Source organism: Bemisia tabaci, chromosome 4, assembly GCF_918797505.1.
Source record: "Bemisia tabaci chromosome 4, PGI_BMITA_v3".
Classification (NCBI taxonomy): domain Eukaryota; kingdom Metazoa; phylum Arthropoda; class Insecta; order Hemiptera; family Aleyrodidae; genus Bemisia; species Bemisia tabaci.
The window spans coordinates 7,290,412-7,304,125 of NC_092796.1; the positions used below are offsets into that span (position 1 = coordinate 7,290,412).

General features: G+C 38.5%; 1 protein-coding gene across 3 annotated transcripts in view; it reads left to right on the plus strand.

Annotated features, from left to right (window-relative positions):
- The first annotated feature begins 1,982 nt into the window (after positions 1-1,982).
- The window catches only part of S6kII (Ribosomal protein S6 kinase II), a 166,411-nt gene continuing 154,679 nt past the window's right edge, over positions 1,983-13,714 (plus strand). Inside the window, exons 1-2 of one of the 3 annotated variants that reach the window (XM_019052346.2) lie at positions 1,983-2,242; positions 9,655-9,701. In XM_019052346.2, coding sequence (XP_018907891.1) covers positions 2,212-2,242; positions 9,655-9,701 — 78 coding nt within the window. In that variant the 5' untranslated portion in view covers positions 1,983-2,211. Of the gene's footprint in view, positions 2,243-5,548; positions 5,869-9,654; positions 9,702-13,714 lie in introns of those variants that run through there. The other 2 variants (XM_019052347.2, XM_072299217.1) reach the window with 2 other exon arrangements.

Below are 13,714 nucleotides of genomic sequence, written 5' to 3' on the forward strand. Positions count from 1 at the left end.
TTGCCAAAATTTTCTGAACCCCTCTCCACGAAGGGGATATCCCATCAGGAAATATCACATTACGCCCCTTAACCAGCCAAGGGTCTCCGCCCTCTGATGCGAGCTAGTCCGACGCTGTTCATATAGATGTTAATACGGAACGGAGAGGTTTTAGAAGTGGTTTCAATGATTTTCTCAGAGGATTTCCTAAACATTAAAATTTTTAATTTTAATCGAAAATCTCATGTCTAACTTCCCTGAAAGGCTCGTTTAATTGTGCGACAATCTTTGCTGCGAGGATCTAAAATGAGAGTGCGCCTTCAATTCTTCTTTTGTACCTACTTTAAAGTTATCTCGTAGGCATAAATGGATTGCATCATGCAAAAAGGAACCAGGAGCATTGCGATGTTGCTAAGATTGTGCAACTTATTTTGTCGTGGATAAAAAACATGATTATCAATTAACATTTCCTATTTTACTCGCTGAAAACCGTAAATTTAAGACACAAATTAGCAAGTAAATTTCATATTTTTTCATGGTTTCAGTAATTTCATTACAAAGGATGAAAATGCACAATCTTAGCATCATTGCAATTCCTCTGGTTCCTTTTTGCAAAATGCAATCCAAACAGTTGCTCTACGAGTCATGCTCAGCAAACCGCGATATCAAAACTGAAGCACAAGATACTCACATCCTCCTCCTGTGTGAAACTATTCGTGCCTAGGATATATTTGTGTATCAAATAAAAACGTCGAAGAATTGAAAGCGCTCTGCTATTTGAGATCCTCGCAATGCAGCTCGCCGTTGTTGGCGCCACGCACGCCGCCGCGCCGCCGCGGGTCAAGTGGTGTGTGCCTAGACGGTCAGAACGCCTTCGATTCTGTGCGTATGCAACACGGACATCCACGGAGCCCGAATAGTTGCATTCAGGAGTCAGGAAGTTTGTATATTCTTCGCATTTACGGGCGCTTTGCCTGTTTGTTGTTTCACATACTGTAACATAACTCCAGCGTTGCCTATGGTGCAAATGAAGAGAACTCTTCCTGATTTTTATCGCGAAAATGTCAATTTCCCGAGAAATGCTTTGATTGTTAAAGTAAGAACATTGTTGCCGTCCTGAAATGTGGGCTGCGGCCTTTATCCTCTCTAATCTGAAGACGACGAACGCAGCAACGCTGCAACGTTGTCTCATGGCCACTTCAGGAATAATTCGAGCGCACATCTTAACAAACTGGTAATTTATATCGCCCGAGAGTTAGAATAAAGTCCAGTCAGATATGTTAAACAAACCTGCGGGTAAATCAGAGCAGGGTGCAGCAGGACCCAAAATTTGTAGGAAATATGTCTCACGTTATTGATTGCGTCAGGATCATCTAAAATGGGAGCACCAGTGGACTAGGAACATAAAAATTTTTCTAAAAAAAAATCAATAAGGAAGTACTTAGCTGCCTAAACTTCTCACATAAAATTCTAGAGATTTTTTTTTTAATTCAGAATTTTAAATTTAAAAATTTAAAATTCTGCGGTGCATTTGTGACAATACGGAGAAAAGAAGGAAAATAACTCCAAACATTTTTCGTCGTGTTGAGAGGGATTTTGCGTGGACGATCTCCGCGTCGGATAGCGCATCTGATGAATGTCACAATCTGAAAAATGCAGAGGAGACTGCATGTTACGTGAACGGACTGATAAGACACTGCATCATTAATGAATTGAATAGGAGGAAGCGCAGGACTGACAGTACAGAAGCGGACACTGGAGGAAGTAAAGGAACTGAAATGTGAATTACCATTTACCAGTCGGTCCGAAGGATAATATAGGTGCCGGGAATGGGTCGTCAGGGGGGGGGGGGGGGGCTGCGGGTATGGCGAGGGGGACCGGGGGGGCTTGACAGAGAGAGCGAGAAAAGATGCGCCTTCACCTGCTTCCATCGCACTTCAACAGCTGAAGAATTTAGAGCATGCGCAGAGGCTGCCTATCCGCTATCTCAACTCCAGTGAGTCGCGCCGCTTGCCGCTTCAAGTGTCTGTGAAGTTGCATAGCGGCGTTGTAATGCAGCTTCCTGTAGGTTTGTGTACTTGTCCCTCTCCGCTTTAATTACGTGTTTATCAGTCGGGCCGTTTATATTTTTCCCGTCGAGTGTGCTTATATCGTAGTAAAAATTGAAAACGATTACGATAACAGTGTTTTCAAAGTGATGCCTCTTGCTGGATTAGCAGATCCAGGAGACTTATGGCAACGAATTCAAGTAAAAGAAATAGAGGTTAGTTTCCTTGTTGATACATAATTTGCAATTCGGTTCATTGTTTTTTATCTCTCCTACATTTGCTTATGGGAATATGACAATGATGAAGCTTCCCTCTGTATCTCAGCTCTTGTATTTTATTATTTTCATATGCCACTCTGTTGCGCAGTGTTGTTTATTGTTACGCTCACAAGATTTTGATAGCAGGGCAAACACTGATTTTAGAGGAAAGATTTTGTTTGTCGTCCCCTTTCGTTACTTAAGGCTTTTTTAAAAGCATTAGTTCCTGCACCTTTTCTTAAATAATCGTTATATCTATCAAATAAAAGGTTTATCTGATGAAGAACTGGAGGTAGCGGATGCACCTTGTCTCAAATGACTGAGTCAGTGGTAACGATGTTTTACACATTCATGCTGTTTGATGGCTCCAATTGAAACAGGAACATACCTCTTGTTTATATTTGCACTGAAATGGTCCAAGTGTCTCCTGCAATCACTATTATTTGTGTTTGATGGGTTATCCTTTAATCGCATTTGATTAACGACAGATTTGTACTTCATTATCAATGTAAACACTCAGCTACAAATTTTGTATTGAGGTTAGGTTCTCTGTTTACATCGGAACCATCAATTATCACTACAATAATGTAGCTATTGAATCAGGGTATAGTGTATATGATACACATTTCAACATTTATTTTTCCCAACTACGTAGGCATTCCTTGAGCTTCACTTTGATCTTTTGATGAATAACATCTGCGATTACGTCAACCAAAGTGCGGCACTTTCAATAGATATCTCAACATCAAGGTGAAAGTAAGGCATTTCCAATGTATAGGGCGTATGTAGAATATTGCGTGCTAGGATGTTGCTTTCCTTGGTTGAACTTACTTTGACCCATCTGGCATCCTTATCTAATTTAGGATTCATAAGTACCTAATCTTCGGCACATTTGCAAAAGCATCAACGCTGAGCGCGGCTGCAATGATTTACCAGTCTTGTGTACAATTTATACTTCCTGTGATAGAGCTGGGGCATCTTCTTTTGAGGCAAAGCCGAAGTATTTTTCATGTCACCACTCATCAATGGTGCCATCTGACTGCATGTTTTAACCTGTTGAGTGGTGCCAATTCAGAGCTCATCAGAGGTTGACGTTTGTCTCAACATACGATGCGTAAGCTCTGCTTGTGCTATCATCAGCCCCTGTGGACAAAATTCAGGATGCACTAGTATTGCTGACTTATTGAGCAGTAAGTGTTGAAGAAAATTGATGGACACACAGTTGGCTAATGAATGGAAAAACTCTGCGCTAAGGAGATATTAGTGACGAACCGTTCAACAATTCTCCGCTGATATTTGTTCTAGCACTGAAATCTAGGTTAGATAGGTTGTCAATGTGTCCTCTTCATCCGCTGGTTTTTTTGGGCAAGCAAGGCTTTTATTTGTTCCTTTCTTAGAACTAATTTCTCTGCTAACAGTCCCTCAACTTTAACGACCAGGCTTTTTAATCTGAACCTGCCACCCTTATTTAGTGTACATATGACTCAGTAAGGAGCCAAGGAGGAAACATATATCTAAGAAACTTCAAAAGCTTGTCTTTGCAAGAATTTAGTCTTTCCTCCTTGCATCCGAGATCAACCAATGTAGGAATCTTCTCGTTGACGCTCGAAGTGATATTTTATAGAGTTAAACTAAGTATGAACAGATTGAAAAAAATTACATGGTACGCTTTGGTTTTAACTGCTATTTTTTCTTTTCTTGAAAGAAAGAAAAATTTTTGTTTCCCAACAAAATTATTTTATTGTACTCAACCAGGATCCATAAACAAGCACAGGTTTCAGAAAAGAAAAAGGTAACAAGTCTGTCCTGACCCACTAGTTTCCCTAACCACTCCTGCCTTTCATGAGGTTGGGATCCTACAATCCCACAAAACAACTGAAGCAGTCTGAAATTTTGATGATGAGAAACCTGATACCTATCTGACTTTTGAATAGTTGATTGATTGGAAGGCAGATCATTCCAAGCACCTGTTTAATCAGAGTGACGATTGAAAGTTAAGCCCTAAGACTCGATAAAGAAAATGTTTGAATGTTTGCTTTTTCTAATGATAGGTAGTATTATTTTCTATCTCACAAAATTACAAAGAACAAAACTTACGAAAAAAGTTTTAACATTTTATGTGTGAAAAGCAATGCTAGAGAAGGATTTCTTACACTTCACCTCTGTTAAATCAGTAGGTTGTTCAATGCAAGAAGAAATATCTTTTTTAGAAGAAACACCAGTCAGTGAAAGCTGATGTTCTAAGTGGATAATTAGTGAGAGTGAGAAAAAATTGCGTTTTTTAATTTGCAATAATTTAAAGTCTCCACCCATTTTTATTTTACTCATACAAAATTCTGCACATATGTGATTTCCTCCTGCTCAGCCAAAATGACCCTGCGTACACTGAATAAAAAAGTCTACTTAGAAATTTAATTTACTCCTGAAGAGTAAATTAAAGTAGAAATTGATTTTCTTGGTGCTATTCTTGCTCATTCCCACTAAATTAAGTACATAGTTTTAATTAAAAAGGCGCAAAGGTTTATAGTATGTGGTTGAATTTTCTTTTACATCACTTACTTAATAATCGGTCAAAAAAAAAAGGGGGGGGGGGAACAGATTTGAATTTCTCCAATTCCAGTTACGAAATGGTTAAAGTAAACTCTAAACACTTTTTCATCCCTATCTTACTTTGGACATTAAAAAAAAAAAACGAAGAAGATACCTATAACTTATTTTATGCAAGACCAAGCAACCAGCTAGCTTGCAGTAATGGTTTGGCACTCAATGCACTCTTAGAATTTGAATTATTCTCCAAATCTAGGAATAATCAACATAAATGAAGCACTCTATGAATAATTATTCGTCGGTGTTTAATTATTCTTTTTCTTTTCTTCGCCCATCAGTTGGAAAAGGTTAATAATTTTTTTTTTTTTGAATGGATCGATGACAAAAAAAAAAAAAAAAAAAAAAAAAAAAAAAAAAAAAAAAAAAAAAAAAAAAAAAAAAAAAAAAAAACAAACAAACCCGAAGCGGATCCAGCAAGCTGAAAGTATTGTTTTCTCTTCTTCAAACCCGTGTTGAATAATAGATTATTGCCTAAGTACCCAGCCTCTCCGAGAATCGATTCATTTCCACAGGTTTAATGGAGCGAAAACGATGTTGCCAAATTGCTCGATCCGCCGAAGCGTTTGAAAACACCGGAGATGGCTTTTACCATTCCGTAAGAGTAGAGGACCAATGCACTGTTATTATCTTATCTCTCATATTTATAAATCCTGTCTCCATCTGTTGATTTTTTTAAGGTTTGTCATTCCAGCTACGTTAGGTTTTGTGATGATTGTCGAAATTCTCCATACGTAGCTTGAACGGCATGGCACATACCTAAAAACGTTTGTGACTCACTCAGAGTCTTAACGTATGTGGAAAATTTATCGCGCTTATCGGAGCAATTTTTACAATCTTTTCGGAGATTAGACCGCATTCATTCCAGCACTCAGACGATGGGTGCTTGTTTGTGTATAAACGTCTTAAGTCACGTGGTGGCGCAAGTTCGGTGGTTTCACGCAGATATTTTGACCCCTAAGTTCTGGACTCCAAACAAGGTAATTTCGAAATAGCGTAATTTTTCCAGTGGAAATTTCTCTCGACTTTTACTTTTCTTTCAAGTTCCCAGCGGAGGAGAAGCTCAGAGAATTGCAGGACAATTCGTTCGGTCGATATAATCTTCATAATCTCTGTGAATCCGCAAAAAATCCGGTAAACACGGGCATTTTTGCATTTGACGTCAACAACAATTGATTATTTTAAGCGTGATGTTTTAGGACCTTAAAAACACCTTCCTTGTTTTTATCAGGGAACAAAAAATATCCTGGTCAACATAGGAATGTCTATGAGATTTTATCTTAAAAACCGGTGATTGATTCTTTCATCGCCCGGTGATGGTCATATGTTCATGAAGGTCTCGTGCTCGACTCTGTGTAGATTACTGCAAAAACACATGTAATATATAAAAAAAAATAATCAAGTTAGTTTTCAAATTTGTAGGGAAATTTCGGTTTCCTGTGGAGAGTTTGGAAAGGAGTGAGAAAAAATCCCGCGTTTTCATGAGAGACTTTTCGCCTTAAATCAGTAAATTACCAGGAATTCACCGGACAATTAAACATATCTATATAGACACAGTTAACGTTGATCTTCCGTTATTGGACGTTAGTTCCGGATAAACCACGTCGCGTCGCACCGCCGGAATTTGACCTTGATGTCAGCGATTTTCTTATTTCAATAATATGAGCGATTGGTTAAATTATGACAATCATAAATTGTAGCGACACTTATTTTTCTAATGGTTTAAAACGAAAAACGAGTTTTGGAAAGCTATAATTGGGTTAGTTGCGCTTGTCATAATGTTTTGATAGTTGGAGCCCTATAAAACATATAAAATATCGGCCCCTTCACCTTACAGCAACATCCTCGTCAGGTCGGCCGAAGGTGCGAAAAGGAAGTTGCTCTTCAGCTTAATGCTGTTGTCATCTCGGGACAGAAGAAGCTCTCGCAATTTCGCGGAATTCCAGGGAACTTTGTGAACAGCTCGCCGGCCGGCAGTGCGCAGATCGATACTTCATTATAACCCTTTTAAACTGTTTTAAAATGGCTTGAACCAGGCCCGCAAGCTGACAAGTAGCAATGACTCCGTTTTCTCTGTTTTCTCCGAGGGATAAAGAGCACGTTCCAATTTACTGAGAATTGAGAAATGACGTAATTTATAGATGAATTTTCCAGGAGATAATAACGAGTTCTCAGAAAATCTATACTAAAAGAGTTCCACCCGTGTAAGATTTCCGTAAGTCCAGAAGAGTGTTCGACATCCACTTAGGGTTTTCCGCGGGGTTTAAACTTCATTTTTTGTATGTATCATGAAGTTTCCTGGAATAATTTTAAAAAACCAATTTGAAGTCGTTTAAAAGTAAAAAATTTATAAAAGTTAATATATATTTTTTTATCTCATACCATCAAAAATATCAGAGTAAATTCTAGAGTGTATTTTACTTGAGAGCTTCCTTGGTTATTGAACAATGCTCGTAATCCGTATTCGGAGTAAAATACGCTTCTTCAAAACGGAAAATATACCTCGTGAAAGAGAAATGCACCAGGAAAAAGAGAAAATTCCTCGAATTATTCTTATTGCTTAAGTATAGAATAAAAGCTGTATTTGTTACCAACAGCTTTTGAGAACAGCTCCATTTCCTCAGGGGCGTACCCATGTTCGTTCTTTAAACTGCTCCTTTTCTGAGGAAACCCCATGTGACTGACACTTTGAAGAAGAGAGAATCAAAGAGGAACATCGCATCGTAAAATAGACATTTTTTGCAAATTTCGAGTAAAATTCAGCATTGTACACAAATAACTCTGGAAATGGATCCTTATAAGTAATTACAATGATTTGCCGCCACCCAAGAATAGGTTCATCGTAGAAAAGAAAATACTTTGTGAGTTCTGTAAAATTTAGGTAGGTCCGCACTTACCTTAAAGTCTGTTGAAATCCTAGTAGTTTTTCTTTTGTATTTTGTGCTGTGTGCAGTGACAAGTCATTGTAATCTATTATGATAATCTCCTTCCAGATTTAAAATACTGAATTTTACTTAAGGTTTGCAAAAATTGTTTATTTATTCTCTACGTTACATGCGTTTTTTCCGACGGCCGAAGCTTCCTGAAGGTGATTCGACAGTTGCCATTTTTGTGTCAGAGCGACGTGCGATATATCTCTTCAATTTGTTCCATAATTTCAGCTACTTGTTATTTTTTTTTTTTTCTAATTTTGAGATCGCACTTCTGTTGTCATGAGACTAAAGCATTCATGCACCATTTGATAAAGAAGTTCAACGTATTACAGTCAGGGTTTTTTCAGAGGAAAAATATCGCATTCGAGTGCAGTTTCGATATCAGTATCGAATGCGATATTTTCCCCCTAAAAAAACTCTGCCTTTATTACATTAAATTTCTTTGTCAAATTTGGTATATGACAACAGAAGTGCGATCTCAAAATTAAAAAAAAAAATTACAAGTAGCTGAAATTATGGAACAAATTGATGCGACGTATCGCCCGTCGATCTAATACAAAAAATGGCAACCGTCGAATTACCTTTATCCTCCCTTAATCACAGCGCCAACCGTATAGGGCGTCCTAAGGGAAGGGGCAATTTAAAGAACTACTGTAAATACGACCCTTACAAAAAAATTAGCCTCAGGTCCACACGCTAAATGAATATTCCAACCTCACTTAATCTTACTCAAAAAATGTTTAATTTTGAGAATTTGTCCTCTTTTGAAATCGTCAGATATTTTGATTTATTGCGTAGGAAACTCACCAGAAATGTATTAAAAATGTAGGTGCGAGAATTTTGAAAATTTGTTTAATTCATCCGAGGAAAGGCAACGTCCAAATGTTGATATGGCGTTTCTCCGCAGCACTACAGAATTATATAGGCCGCGGCTTGGAGGAGGGGGTCGGCCTACCCATAATTCAATTTAATAATCTATCCCTGATGGGGTTTAATATTTCTTCACCACCGCTTCCCCCTACCCCCGAAGGTTACGAGGTTCCCTGCGTTACTATTACGCGCTCCATTAGGCTCCAGGGAAATTTCTCAGTTTCTTATTACGGCACCCCCTAGGGGAGGCGCCACGCGTCACTCATGTGAAGTGGTGCAATACGACCATCATTCATTTCGTCGGTCATGACATAAGTTCCTCGGATCGTACCTTGAAAAGAAAATGGTCAAAGTTTATATTTGTGTACAAAAAATTATTAACTACTGGGGTGTTCCGCCAGGGTGTCTATAAGTCCGGAAAAAGAACGGATTCTTCAAGGCCAGTCCGGATGTACTGAAAAAATGCGGAAATTCCGCAAGAAGGTCCGGAATTTTTTCAATTTCGTCGCAATTTGAGCGAGAACATCAAATTTTTAACTTTTTTCGTACTTCCTCAAGTGGAAGTACTGAAAAAGTACTGAATTCTTCTGTTGTGGAGGTACTGAATTTCTTGGAAATGTACTAAAAAATCACTGTAAAAGTACTGATTTTTGGTCGACCATTTTTGATAGACACCCTGTCCGCCCCGTGGCCGCTACGCTGCCAAATCTGCGGGGCGCGAAAAACTGTATTTTCTTTCCTCGTGCGTACGGAAGAAAGTACATGGAATGTAGAATTTTCCGAACTGGAACTATCCTGATCAGGAATTTCGTCGAACTGGTGGAGATTTTGTGAAGTAATCTCTTACAGTTTTTCCTCTTCCCATTTTTTCCGTCGCGCGCCGTCCAAGAAGCTCCTCGTAGAAAAGTAGATTGTAGAATGGTGGTTTATGATCTCTAACGATGAATTTTATTTTTTTTCTAGCCAATGGTGTCGTGAGCTCTTTTTCCGATTTGCGGATAGACGAAGGGGTAATGACCATACGAATTTTATATTTTAGCGCACGCACCCATGTTACACTGTTCCCTGTAGATGACACTTCATTCATTTGTCACCCTTGGTAGACGAGTTTGATTCATTTGAACAAAACCATAGTAGTGAAACTATTGAGTATCAGGGTGTCTACTGCTCCAAAAAACCTGGAGAAAGTACTTATTCAGAGAGTCTTGCAACCTGGGAAAGTTCGAATACTCGGAATAACCAGGGTCTGTTTTTAACAGCATGGACAACCCGGAAAAAGTTAATGGAAAACGCGGAAACTCGGTTGATCGTGGAACAATTTTGTGGAACCATCAAATTTCTTCTTTGGTGTTGAGAATTGTTTAGCTTTTGATTCTGAAAATTTTGGTAACACCATAGAATTTTTTCGGTACATTGATCATAGTCCAATTTTTTTTTTTTCAATTTGCACAGAATAATCTCGATTTTTTTTTTTTTTGAAGCGCTAGACAACCTCTAATTTTTTCAATTGGGTCTCAATGTCCCCTCTCGAAAGACGACAATATCCGAGAAATCTGGCACGAGGTTTAAAAGTTTTCGTAAAATTTGTGTAAGAGAAGTTTACCGATCAAGAATTTTTTTTCATCAATTTTTTTTTAAAAGGAATTTCACCACCAAGAAAAAGTGCGAAAAAATTACGCACATATGGTTCTTATTTTCCTGGAAAAGAATGTCAGTAGACACCCCGGAATACACATTCTCATGCACTCATGAAACCTGAAGTATTGTCTCACGCGTAGGTCTAACATCAAGCTATTTCTCATTTCTTTCCTTTTGTGCGTTTAAATGTCTGTTGGAAATTGTGTCCCAAAGTCTTAGTTTGTATTGTCAAGCCTGTTTAGACTGTGATGTCTGTTCGAAAATATCGCGTTGGACTCTAAATTAACTGTAATTTTTCGCACCATCAATAACGCTGACGTTATTTTTTTCTTAAAAAAAAAATATCACTGAACTGGGAAAAATGGACCAATAGTCGCCGCTACTGAATATACCTACCTCGTTATTTAGAGAATGAAAATTAACACATCTGCGAAACGAAGCAGTTGGAAAACAGCATAAGTATTTGCAGAGCGACAAGTTTTCGAGAAATCGTCAAAATCCAAGATGTCAGTAAAACCTTGATCCGTCGCAGGGACTCGGGATATTTTACATTTTACGTAATCTTGAAATTTTCTGTCCTGCCCTTTTTAATGGCTCTGACACCATACATACATGGTGAAAGTTGCAAACTTGTATCTATATCGCGACCTTCTTTAATCTCCGCCGTTGCTATATTCATTTTCTAAGAAAAACCAATGACCGGTGTCTCTTGAAATGCTTACAGAATATTCCACACTCTCTGTAAAAAACTGTTCAAAACTCCAACAGATAATGTTCGCCAGTTTTTTTTGGAATATTAATATGTATGTGACGAGAAATCCCCAACATTGGAAATCGAGATACGTTTTTTGCAACTTTCAATACCGATTTGTCCTAGGGATCTAGCAATGCGTCACATCATTTTCCTGGGGGGGGTTTGAATGCAAAATTGCTTGACCAGGAAGAGTAGCAGAGTCAAAATTTCTAAATTAAATAGTTGACAGTGTGTTAAGGTTTTTGCCAACGTGCGTTAATATTCAGCATAAAACTGAAAATCTCAATACAGAGGGGAAAAGCTCAAATGAGCACAATTTTCCCTAATAAAGATATGCTGGCAAAAATTGAGGGAAAATTGTGCTCATATGAGCTTTTTCCCTGTGTATTGAGATTTTCAGCTTTATGCGGAATTTTAACGCACGTTGGCAAAAAACTCCAACATACTGTCTTACGACCCGTGCATCCACCGTAAGCAGTTTGTGTAAATAGTTGACTTAATTCTTGAGCGGCCGATAATAACGATATGTTCCGTCGGAACATGGAACAAGGCTCTTGTAGATATTTTCTCGTGACTTGACAACAGCGTTGAATGTGAGCCAGTCATTAGTGTGTGTTGGTGTGTGTGTGTGTTGAACTAATCAGTTTAGCGCAAGACTTTTAAGCTCCCGTCATCCCGTGTCTTCTTCACTGTCGTAGTTGGAGTAGAATTTTTACAAGCTCCCTCTGGAGTGCATGAAGGAAGATGATTCCATGTGTTGACGTTCATCTGGAAAAAGGTGTTTTTTCTCTCGTTTCCTCCTCTTTCTTCATCCCTCAGCCTGCTTCTCACCCCTTGCGTCTTCATTGTGCTAAAGACAGTTCCGGGGCTTGAGACATTTTTTACCGTCTCAAAATTTGTTTGAATACATTCATGGAAGCATTTGAAAACATGGATTTGATTCAGTATTTCCCCCTCTTTCCTCTTCATGAAAAATTGTCTCACGTCCATTTACTGACATTTGTAGACACTTAGCAAATACTAATTGCTGGCTTTAAGATTGATTGTGGACGTCTAGGATTTCGATTGATGTCGTCGACCAGTCCGCAATTCCGATTGTGACGTTGGTAGTTTTACTCCTGTTTTATTTATCAAAATGAAACGATGACCAACATTTGAACTGAGTTTAACAAAAACCAACCAAGTTGCATTTGTAGAAAATTGAGTTTGCAGTAGTTTTGGATTCACCATGTACTTTTCCTCTTGTCAAAAATAATATCAAATTCCAATTCAATAGAGAAAAAGTATCTGTCTCTAGCATTGAGTCTAATGAAGGAGTAAAACTTCTAACTTGTTTCCCTCGATTCTGATGTGAAGCAACCTGGTGGGTGTCTGTACACTCGGTCCTTAAATTTCACCTTAAATCTTTCTTGAATTTCTCCCCTTCATGCGGAAATATTCTCACACAAGTTCCATAGGAGATAGTTTGTTTGTTATCGGTTGGTTTCCTTTTAAAAAAACTTAAAATATAATTTGAAGTTTGTAAATGTCACCATGAAGGTACGCATTTTTCAACTTTCCTCATGTATATGTTTAACGTGTCCTGCTTGAAAGTTTGATACGGAAAATTAACTCGTAGAGGTGTAATTTTTACCTCGTGTCGTGGTCCATTGATAATTTTACCGCCTCTTTTTCCAGTGGCAACGACGTGCTATCGCAAAGCCGTGGCCGTCCCGAGGAAAAACACCGTATGAGCACTCCCAAGTGGACAAACATCCGCTAGTAAAGTACGGATTCTCTAGAAATCCTCATAGTTTTTCCCGTAAATTTTTCAGAAACCTCCAATCACAATTTAATCATGCTCGTCAAAAAATCTTAAGGAATAATATTCAAGTGTTTTTTCACAAATAATATTTGACTGAGAAGAATTTGGCAACATTCTAATGTTCATACGGCGTTTTACCGTAGCTCTGCAGCACGGAAGTGGGGGGGTGGTTGGAGGGGGAAACATCTATAAGGTTTCCACCCTCGCGAAGGCGACATCAGGATGTAAGCAGTCTCGACAAGATCGTTGTAGGCAAGACATGAACCCATATTTGTTGGGAAAGAACATGTTCATTTTCAGATGAGTTCTGAAATACTGGAGGGCACAAGCTTCTCCGGGCCGTCTGAAAATGAGATTGTCCAGTTTTGGGCTCGTGTAAGCCGTCGAACTTCGAGCGCCTCGCTGGAAATGTTACAAGGCGAGCTTTTTTTAAGTAATCCTGTTCGTGTACTCTGGGGACAGGATTCATTGCAACAAGGAAAATCGTCTCGTTGGCAGTTTCTCATCGGGTCAAAGGAAGTACTCGTTTTGTCGAAAAAGCTATTAATTAAGCCAAGTAAAATTTGGACCACCTTCAGTAGAAAGGAACCATAGCTACATCAGCAGGGTGTCTACAAGTCCGGAATCTCCGGAAAGTCCAGAAATAGTACTGATTTTTTAAAGGCAGTCCGGAAGTACCGAAAAAGTGCGGAAATTCCGCAAGAAGGTCCGGAATTTTTGTCATTTTTGTCGCAATTTGAACGAGAAATTCAAATTTCGTTAATTGGAAGTACTGAAAAAGTCCTGAATTTTTCTGTTGAAGAGGTGCTGAATTTCTTGGGAATTTA